Consider the following 10,134-nt stretch of genomic DNA (forward strand, 5'->3'; position numbering starts at 1 on the left):
TGTCCCGGCACCTACTCAGACAAATTTGCAGACTGAGGAATTGTGTTGTTTTTGTCATTCATTGCAGAGTGGCAATTCATTCTTGCGGCGCTAATTTGAAATCATAAAACAGCCTCGGCTTCCAACCGCTACAGTATCGATCAGCCATTAGCAAAGCCACGCTGACTCTGCCCTGTAATATAATCTGCCATTACGCATTCCTGCCCGTAGCTACGGTGAGCCCAGTAATTGCCAGAGTTCGGGGAAATACTGCTGGAGTTTCAAGGCCATTATGGTGTTGTCAGACGTCACACTGCCCACTGACATATTTGTGGTCATTAATGAGTTGTGTGTATTTACCCCTAGCACTCTGCTTTTACTTGCTCGCTAACTGATTGATTGATTTTCATCTTCTCTCTCTTGTCTTCATAGCACCTAGGAGTCCAATTTTAGTTTGTTTTTTTAGCTGTTGCTCTTTCTGCCTGATTGTATTGATTTATTTTCCCTCCTCTCTCTATCCCTTCTCAGCGCCTATTCGTTCCACGTGAGCGCGGACGGCCAGATGCAGCCGGTGCCCTTTCCTCCCGACGCTCTGCTGGGTCCGGGAATCCCTCGTCACGCCCGTCAGATCCACACCCTGAGCCACGGAGAGGTGGTGTGCGCCGTCACCATCAGCACCTCGACTCGCCACGTCTACACCGGAGGGAAGGGCTGCGTCAAGGTGTGGGACATCAGCCAACCAGGAAGCAAGAACCCCATGGCCCAGCTGGACTGTCTGGTGAGACATGAAAGAAAATGAGGCCCACACAAGTTTTAAAAAATTGAGAAGGGTACTCTCGTAACCAATCGCACGTGAATCCATGAAAACCAGTGCATGCATCCACAGAGCAGATTTGTTTTTACTGACCATGTCGTGTTTCCTCTTCCACTTTGGTAACAGACATTAAAACGTCCACATTAATTTCCTGAATGTGTTGCCATCTGTCCTGTAAAGCCTCACGCACTTTCCCCCCCTCCTTGATCAAGTTACAACAGCCGTAATCTGACTGGTTTCTTTATCTCGTCAAATCAGAACAGGGATAACTACATCCGCTCCTGTAAAATCCTCCCAGACGGACGAACCTTGATTGTTGGAGGAGAGGCCAGCACGTTGTCAATCTGGGATTTGGCCACGCCAACTCCCCGCATCAAGGCGGAGCTGACGTCGTCCGCTCCCGCCTGCTACGCTCTGGCCATCTCCCCTGACAACAAGGTCTGCTTTTCCTGCTGCAGCGACGGCAACATCGTCGTCTGGGACCTTCACAACCAGACGCTCGTCAGGTAAGAAGGACCCCTGCAGGTAGACTGTAGTGAGAAGAGAGCAGAAAGAGAAAGGTGAGAAAAAGAAGGTAGAATATTTCAGATGGAGGGAAGATAAAATATGTAAGAAGAGAAAGCCAGTGAGAAATTGTTGCAGTCTGTGGCTTCTTTAACTAACACCAAGGTCAGGTGCAAACAAAAGGGATAATCTAGCCATAGGGGATGTGAAGAGGATAAAACAGCTCTGTTTTAGCAAAGCTGGGCTTAAATAAAAAGGAAATGAGATGCGGAACACTGTCGGTTCTACGGGGAGGCAAGAATTAAAACATTTAATCTGACACCTCTACCAGAAAAGAAGCAGAGAAACAACAGGGAGGCAGAGTCCGCTTTGCTTGTGTATTCAAAGGGCTTCCAGTTCGGTTCTTAGACCCTCCTTTGTGCGTGTTTGCGTGGTCGTTGTCCCTGCAGGCAGTTCCAGGGCCACACGGACGGAGCGAGCTGCATCGATATCTCCAACGACGGCACCAAGCTGTGGACGGGAGGGCTGGACAACACAGTCCGCTGCTGGGACCTCCGAGAGGGACGCCAGCTGCAGCAACACGATTTCACTTCACAGGTGCGCGCGCACACACACACACGCACACACACACACACAGTAATCATATTCTGCTCACGCTTTTTAACATGTTGATACAGGTACAGCACTTAAATGGTAATAGATCCCTAATATTGCATCTGTAATAAGATTCGCCTCAATAAGGGATCGTGCACAGTAAATACAAGCATACAACAATAATCTACACACACACACATTTTGTCTCTCATTCACTATTCACTGTGACGACAGGACTACAGTTGACCACTGGTGTCAAATGAGTTTCGATCCACAGTATAATGACTTTCTCTGTCTGCCATCTTTTCTGAGGTCTTTTTATTTCACTCTATATTTAGCTCGTTTATATCACTCCACTCTTTCATTTTTCCTTTTCCCTACTTTCCACCTCTGATCTTTTGTTGTCCCATCATCTTTATCTCTTCTCTTTAATATCCTTCGATCCCTAATTTTAAGTTCTTTTATCTGTCCTCCCTACTTCCTTCCATTGTTCTCTTTGAATCAACCTTATCTTCTTTCCCGCCCCTCATGTTGTTTTTCTTTTCACTTTTTTAAAAATAACTTCTGCGTCCTTGCTGTTGTCCCTTCTAATCCTTCTGTGTTGCCCCTCATTTTGCTTTCTGCTTTGCTTTATTCATCTTCTTTGTCCTCCACCCAATCTCCAGATCTTCTCTCTGGGCTACTGTCCGACAGGCGAGTGGTTGGCTGTGGGAATGGAGAGCAGTAACGTGGAAGTCCTCCATGTCTCCAAACCGGACAAATATCAGCTGCACCTGCACGAGAGCTGCGTTCTCTCCCTCAAGTTCGCCTACTGCGGTACAAACACAAGCACTTTAATCCGTTCCTAAATCGATTGAATTCCAGCCACTGACCGACATGTGTCCGTCTTCTCCACGCTCTTGCTTTGTAGTTTGTTTTTCCCCTTTAGTTACTCCTTTCTCATTGATTAACATGTGTTACTGTGGCTTTGTTGTTTCAGGGAAGTGGTTTGTGAGTACAGGAAAAGACAATCTGTTGAATGCATGGAGGACACCTTATGGAGCTAGTATTTTCCAGGTGAGAGATAAGCACCGATGACTGGCTCTGATGACGTTTATCCTCTGTGTGTGTGTGTGTGTGTGTGTGTGTGTGTGTGTGTGTGTGATGTCTTTTGTCAGTGTGGCATAGGGAGAGAGTCTCTGCAACACAGAGCCTTTAAGGCAAAAGAGAGAGAGATGACAGGGTTCAAAGGGAGAGAGCGTGATAAACCTCTATTTTTTTTCACTTTCAGATTTGTTGATCCAAGGTGACTTGTGGAGATTTATCAGATGGTGCAGACTGACGCACACACACACACACACAGCGAATCAAAACACGACAAACACCATCTTTCCATTTTGTTCAGTTGCTTCGTTGGAGGAAATGTTGAAACATGAATATGCAGGGAATATTTTTAGCTGAGCGAGTACATCTGGGTGTGAATGAAACTCGAGAGACGAAGGCACATTTAAGCTGAGCAGTGTGTGTGTGTGCGTGTGTGTGTAAAACAGTGTGGTTGTCATATTTCTGTAAGCTACAGTGGGCAGCAGGGTTGGCGGCTCCCGTCTTTCCCCGTGGACTGAAAGGAGAATACTGGCTATCTTGCTTTGTTATCCAAATGCCAAATGTTCCTCCTGCCAAACAGCTCCCTCCTGTCACTGTGTTAAACAGAGCTGCTCTCTCTCTCTCTCTCTCTCGCTCCTCTTCATCGCTGTCCTCCTTGACTCTTTTCAAAGCGCCGTTTCGCTCTTGTCTTATTTTTCCTCTCTGTTTGTTGTTGTCCTCCCTCCCTCTGCTCATTTTTATCTTTTCCTCCAAATCTGCCTGGACCTACTTTCTTCTTTGACCTTGTCCTTTTTATTACTGTCCTTTGCTTTCATCGCCTTCCTTTATTTTATTTCCTGTTTCCCCCTCTTTCTCCTCATGCTTGCTTTCATTCACGTCCTTTAGCTGGTGTGTGGCATCACTCTCTTTGTTTGCTTTCTCTCAAGGGAAACTGGAAAAGGACAAAGGTCATAAAGAGTACAATCCAATCAACATATGCAGACTGAAAGAAAACAGATGGAACAGTCCGATGAGTCTCGAGTTCAGAAAGTTTAATGAGGGCGACTTTTGTGCAGTGCAAAAGCTGTTCTCTTAAATCAGTGAATTTAGAGAAGCGACTATTTGCGGTGCACAGGGAGAACACAGACATCCACTTGTTTCACTGTCCAGCCGGTATTCACACCATGAAGGTTTCCCCTCTTCCTTTTTTCAGCTTTTATTGAGCTGTTTTTCGCACCGAAATGCCAAACATTCTCTCATCCTTTCAGCGGTATTGGCTCAACAAAACAAGCTATGTTATCATTCTGAAATGTTGCTTTTTATAAATGTTCCTTCTCCCTGCTATAAATTTAAAATATGACAGTTAAATGGCACATTAGCTGAAAATCTGTGCTGCCAGGTACATGTTCACGTCACATGGTAGCATGCAGCTTCACATTTTCAATCACAAAGATGTTTTTTTATATACAAGTTCTCAAATAAGGATACTTATTTTTAGCTCGTTCACTTCGTAACTAATGTGTTACCGAACATTTTAGGCTGAAAGATGAATCTAATAAACCCTGTGACTCTTTTTTCCAGAAAGCAGACAATGTGAAAAAGTCACAGACATCCAAAAGTAAATCAGAATGTAGAGAATCAGAGTTTTAAGTTTCTCTGGGTTTTTCAATGTCTTCTTTACTTTTCTCATCTTCAAACTCATCCTTTAACCAGTCACGGCCCCCCCTCCCCTCCTGCTATCTTGTTATAGTTTGCGGATTCCTGTGTGAAATGGCCTCTCACCAGTGCCCTGATGATTGACAGCCCCGCTGAGCTTGTAGCGAAGAAAGGAGGAGAGGGCAGAGAAGTTTAGAGAGGGAGAGGAGGAGTCGACACGAGAGCTGGGGCCTGAGTGAAAGGGGAGCCTAAGAGGATAGAGAGTGGTGGTGGAGGAGGAGGAGAGTCTGGGAGGAAAGGGAGGAAGATAAATGATGATGGAACAGTAGGGGGGAAAGGAGGTGAAAGGGGGAGGTGGGGTTTAGAAGTAGCTTTAGATCATCTAAAGCCAGGTGCCCAGGTCTGGCTTTGGGATACAGGGGGGAAAGAGAGCGAATAAAAGGGAAGGATTGTGCATTTTTCCAGTTGAGGCTACCAGGCTTATGCTGCTTAAAACCTGGAGTTAATGTGGCAGTGTCTCACACTGGAGCAGACGAATGAGTCAGCATCCTGGAGCTGTGGAGTTGTCTGTTTGGAAATAATTGCCGACTGTTTTGAAATGCAAATATGTCTTGTATGATTGAGTATTAAATGATGAGTCACATCTTTTCTAACATCTCTTTGTGTTCCTTTCTCTCCATCTGTCTTCATCCATTTATCATCACATCCCTCTTGCTTTCTCTCTCACCCCACCCCCCATCTCTCGAACACTCCCAGTCCAAGGAGTCTTCATCAGTGCTGAGCTGTGACGTCTCCCCAGACGACAAGTACATAGTAACTGGCTCTGGGGACAAGAAGGCCACGGTGTACGAGGTGGTGTACTGAGGGCCGGGACAAGATGGGAAGAGACAAGGTGGAGATTTTAGGGGCGGGACACTCTGCCAACCACTCCTGATCCTCATTACATCAGCAACAGCAGCACCTCCGTCTCAGTCGTCTTGAGTCCTCCTGACTCTTACCCCCAAAACATCACTCCCCCCCCCTCTCTTTTTTTTTGCTGTGATATAAGCTACTGTGGAAGCTCCCAAATGCCATCTCCCCTCCTCCCCCTTCCACTTTTAGCCCAAGGATGAGGCATGATAGCAGAGAGAGAGAGAGAGGCAGAATGGGGAGCAGCAAGATAAGAAGGACAAAGGAAAAGGGCGGTGGAGCATAAAGATAAAGTTTGGAGGAGAAAGAGGGAAAGATGAGGAGAAGAGAAAGAGTGAGTGCGGAAGGAAGAAATGAAAGGGAGGAAGAGGACGATGAGGAGGAGGAGGGAGGCAGGGTAATTAGGGCTGTTTCCTGATTAAGAGCTCAGTGGAAGGGAGGCCCCCAGAGGAGGCGCGGAGCGGCACTGTGGGAGCGCCAGCCAGGAGCACTGATACCACACAATCGATTCATTAGCCAGACAGTGGAAGCCTTAATGAGGCTGACGCCGCAGCTCGATCTCCCCAGCGAGAGGTGTCAGGAGCTGGGGAATGATGGCGCTCCGAGACGGAAGGGGGCTGCTTCAGATATCCACATACACTGACGTGAAACATAGACCTGCTAATACACACGCACACGCGGCATCAGGCTAGAATACACACACACTCGCTTCCACCCCCTTGAGGTACTCGTATGAAGAGAGAAACACACACAACACATAGAGCACCCAATTAAACATTCACCGCAGCGCTACCCGTCTCACTGCTAATATCTATTTTATTTTGGTCTGACAAAGGCAGCGTCTAATGAGCAGCGGAGTCAATGGGATTCTCCCAGAGCCCAGAGACACAAACAGAGAACATCAGCCGAGCTGTTCATTCTAATTCCTCTGGATTGTTCTCCTGACACCGGGCGCTGCACTCACTCTCATTAAAGGCACTGTCAGCTAGATGAAGTAGCAGCACGCCAGCTTCACTGTAAGGCGGACGAGGGGGCAAATTAACACCACACGTTTACGCTATCATCAGCAGCCAACTAAGCAGCGACTAATCCGGTTCCTTTCAAATTTTATGCAACTAGTTGCTGTTTTCATTTACAGACGAGATTACATGTTTATCAGAGTCATTATCTCCATCTCTGCCTGCCTGCTTATGTGCTAGTGTTCAAGTGCTCGGGCTAATTCTTGTTTCATAAGCTATTGATTTCTATTAACTGAGATGCTAAACACCTTAAAGAATTTTTTACATTTTCACTTGCTCACTGAGATTACGATTAGAAGATTTATGCCACTCTCATGTCTGTAAATTCGCCGCAAGCAGCCTTCCAATGTAGCTTGGCCAACAGACAGAAAACAGGTGCCCATAAGAGCATTTTACTCTTTTAAGAGCGTACAAATCGGTTTTTATTGACAACATTTGACGCACCACACGAGCTGGCTTAAACACCTTACCGCTGTCAACTGCATGCTGAAGTTTCAGTGCAGCCAGAATAAAAATAGTTGAAAATAGCTTGTGTCAATATGTCACAAACAATGTAATCAGTATCGTCCATGAGTTCAGCTTCTTTTGGCCCGTTTATGCCGGACTGGTCGCTTTGCATGCAAACAGCTCCATACCACCGTGTAGGGGAGAGCAGCGTGTCGTGATTTATGAGCTGAATCATCATCACTATGCAAACACATTTTAATGACAGCTAAATCACTGTGATTTTTACTTTCCACTAATTAGTTAGAAACACAACTTTCAGCCTTTCTTATATTTTAAAATTGGGGTTTTTGGAGACCTGGGATGTAAATGTGCCGGCATTTTTGGGTCAGCTTCTGTTGTGTGTACAGGCTATAAATAAAACAGACGTGACAGTCAACACAAAAGGGTTCAGACATTTTTCAAAGTGCCTGTTTGTTAATTTAACACAAATCGCTAAACTTACAGGACAGAAACTACATATCAATCCTGTCAGGATAGTATTGATCCAGTACCAATAGCAGCATTGGTATCGTTACCATGGCAACATTCAGAAAATAAAATAAATGCATAAATCAGAGGGTTTTTTTTTTCCAGAAAGCCTGATGTTTTCAAACTGTTGCAACATCTCCCTCTCTGAAGTGTGTGACTCTCCAAGCTTCTGTACCAATATATTCTTGAACCAGTGGTTAAAAACCAGCACAGGCGTAACGTCAGCGAGCATAAATATGTCCTTACAAGCTGGAGACAGGTGCTTTTGGTGAATTTGGTTTGCATGCCATCAATAAAGTTTGGCCAGGTGCTTCCTCAGATTGGATGCGTTACCGTGGCCACCTTCACATTTAGCACCACAAATGTCACAGAGGGCGTCGTCTGCATATATCACATCAGATCGCTCAAACGCTGCTGAAGTCGAGGTTAATACTTTCTCCACTTTTCTGTTTGTGGGCTAAGCTTACTTACGTATTAGTGGCCCTGACTAATAGCAGGCTAGTAAAATGATGTTTCTCCCTGTTTTTCTTCTGTGGCTACACTAAGTATTAATCTATTCTGAAGTATTCTAGCACGTTATACGGCTTTTACTTGGCTTTTTGTGGATAAACGCATGAGCATTGGAGATGCTGGTAAGGAGTTTTTAGGGGTTTTTCTTTACATTTCAGACAGTCAGGCTACCCGTTCTCGTTTCTGTGTACTAAGCTATCAGGCCTTGTAATTATTGTACAGACATGAGAGTACTATCAGTCTTTCTAATTCTTGTTATGACAGCAAATAAGAAAAATATCAAGCTACTTCTTTAAATATAATCCTTACTTTTGATTCCTACTTGTATCATATTCCAAACTGGCAGGCAAACTGTATATCGGAGCTCTCTGCTTCTGTAGAACATGCATCACCAATGTTTAGACTAAAAAGGCACATTTCAAGATTTTCTTTGATTACTCGTTAATTTCTGAATATTTTTTTTTAATAGTGATTGCTTGTCTTATGTAATGATGTGTTTATGTATTGGGGTTGCCTATGATTACGGGGAGGAATGCACTCACACATGGAGACAGAATATCAAGAGGAACACAGGTGGGACTACTTTTTTTGTCTTTTTTTTTTTTTTAAATCAGGGTACCTTTTATCCTTGGTAATGGTGATGGGCAGAGGGTGTACAACATCAGCAATCCAGTGTAAAGAAAAAAAGAGCTTCTCTGTCCACTCTTTGTTTTTATTATCCCCCTTTTTTTCCAAAGTGGTAGTGCGTGTATTTTAGTCTGTTTTCAGTCCTTACTGTGTAGTAATAAGCCGTTTCTGTTGAGTCTGTGGACCGTGTACAACAGGCGTTGGCTGCGACATGAAAATATAGATTTAGCCATTGATTGATCGATCGAGGTTCCACTTTTTATTGCATGTTTGTTGCATTAAAGCTCCACTGCTGGTAGAACAAAATCAATCTGGTTTCGTTTGGTAAATACAGCGAACGGTCTCACAGCCGCAGTTTTACACAAGAAAATCTTAGCGTGACAGTATGCAATCTAGCTCATCTGTATGAAATGTCAGCAGGACTCTTCCATGCTTCTTGCTGCAGCACTAATGCAGAATAGGAGATTTACGAGAGACTTCTGAGATGGCTCGTGTACCAGCCAGGAGTCAGAGATAATCTGTACAGTTTAATGCCTTTGCCTGCCTGTTTCCCTTTCTGCCTGACAGCCACAGGCAAATCTAAACGATATTCTCATACACAAGCTTGTAATCTACTCAAAATGATGCTGTATAATGGCTATGCATTTGGTGGTATAGCATAAATATTTGGGACATTGTATTTGATACTTTTCTTTAACAGTAGGTAACACGTCTCCCCTGCTTGTGCTTCTCTGTTCCAGCAGTGTTCAAAACTTATTTTCCCCCCCATTTTACAAGTTCATGTAAAGTTTCTCTTTTAAAAAGCCAAGGAACTTCCTCCTTTTTTTCTTTTTTTTAAACTGGGTCTTCCCTCCTGAAGTGTTTTCCCACGTGCTGTAAAAGAAATACTATGTGTGAAAAATAAACCAAACTTGTGTTCATCCTTTCCAGTGTCTTCTGTGTCAATTATTTTACTATGGGGATGGCAGTGGGTGCTCCGCTTTTGGTATAAATTTTAACATCTCTAGAAATGAAAGCTAAAAAAATGAGGCCAATGTGAAAAGTTCCCTAACATGCATCTCCTCTCTCTATTGTCTCTGTAACAGCCTCAAGTAACAGTGGTGAGAGCATGCTTTGTTGAAGATGGATAGCACTACCTAGATACACAGGGGACCGACTGCACTGTGGAGAAGAAAGCCAAATCCTAATGTGAGCCAAATATTAACTTTCGTTTTAGCAGTTTTCGGGCTCGAGATTATCCCAGCTGTCGTAGGTTGAGAGGCGGTGTACACCCTGGACAGATTACTAGTCCATCACAGGGCCAACGCAGAGAGTCAGCCAACCATTCACACTGACATTCACACCTATAGGCAATTTTGAATCAGCCATTAACCAAACATGCATGTCTTTGGACTGTGGGAGGAAGCCACGCAGGCACAGGTAGAACAAACACAAAAGGTGAGGTGCAAGTTTAACCACCAAAGAAACTGATTCCATTGTTTACCA

At 44.5% G+C, this 10,134-nt stretch overlaps 1 protein-coding gene across 3 annotated transcripts in view; it reads left to right on the forward strand.

The window, feature by feature from the left end:
• Window positions 1-9,574, forward strand: part of tle2b (TLE family member 2, transcriptional corepressor b) — a 76,751-nt gene extending 67,177 nt beyond the window's left edge. For all 3 annotated transcript variants that reach the window (XM_084920479.1, XM_084920481.1, XM_084920480.1), the window contains exons 15-20: window positions 508-757; window positions 1,052-1,299; window positions 1,747-1,894; window positions 2,557-2,707; window positions 2,871-2,947; window positions 5,366-9,574. In XM_084920479.1, coding sequence (XP_084776605.1) covers window positions 508-757; window positions 1,052-1,299; window positions 1,747-1,894; window positions 2,557-2,707; window positions 2,871-2,947; window positions 5,366-5,473 — 982 coding nt within the window. In that variant the 3' untranslated portion in view covers window positions 5,474-9,574. The remainder of the gene's footprint in view (window positions 1-507; window positions 758-1,051; window positions 1,300-1,746; window positions 1,895-2,556; window positions 2,708-2,870; window positions 2,948-5,365) is intronic.
• The last annotated feature ends 560 nt before the right edge of the window (window positions 9,575-10,134 follow it).

The sequence above is a fragment of the Perissodus microlepis genome, chromosome 23 (assembly GCF_051167445.1).
Source record: "Perissodus microlepis isolate ML-2025 ecotype Zambia chromosome 23, ASM5116744v1, whole genome shotgun sequence".
Lineage (NCBI taxonomy): Eukaryota > Metazoa > Chordata > Actinopteri > Cichliformes > Cichlidae > Perissodus > Perissodus microlepis.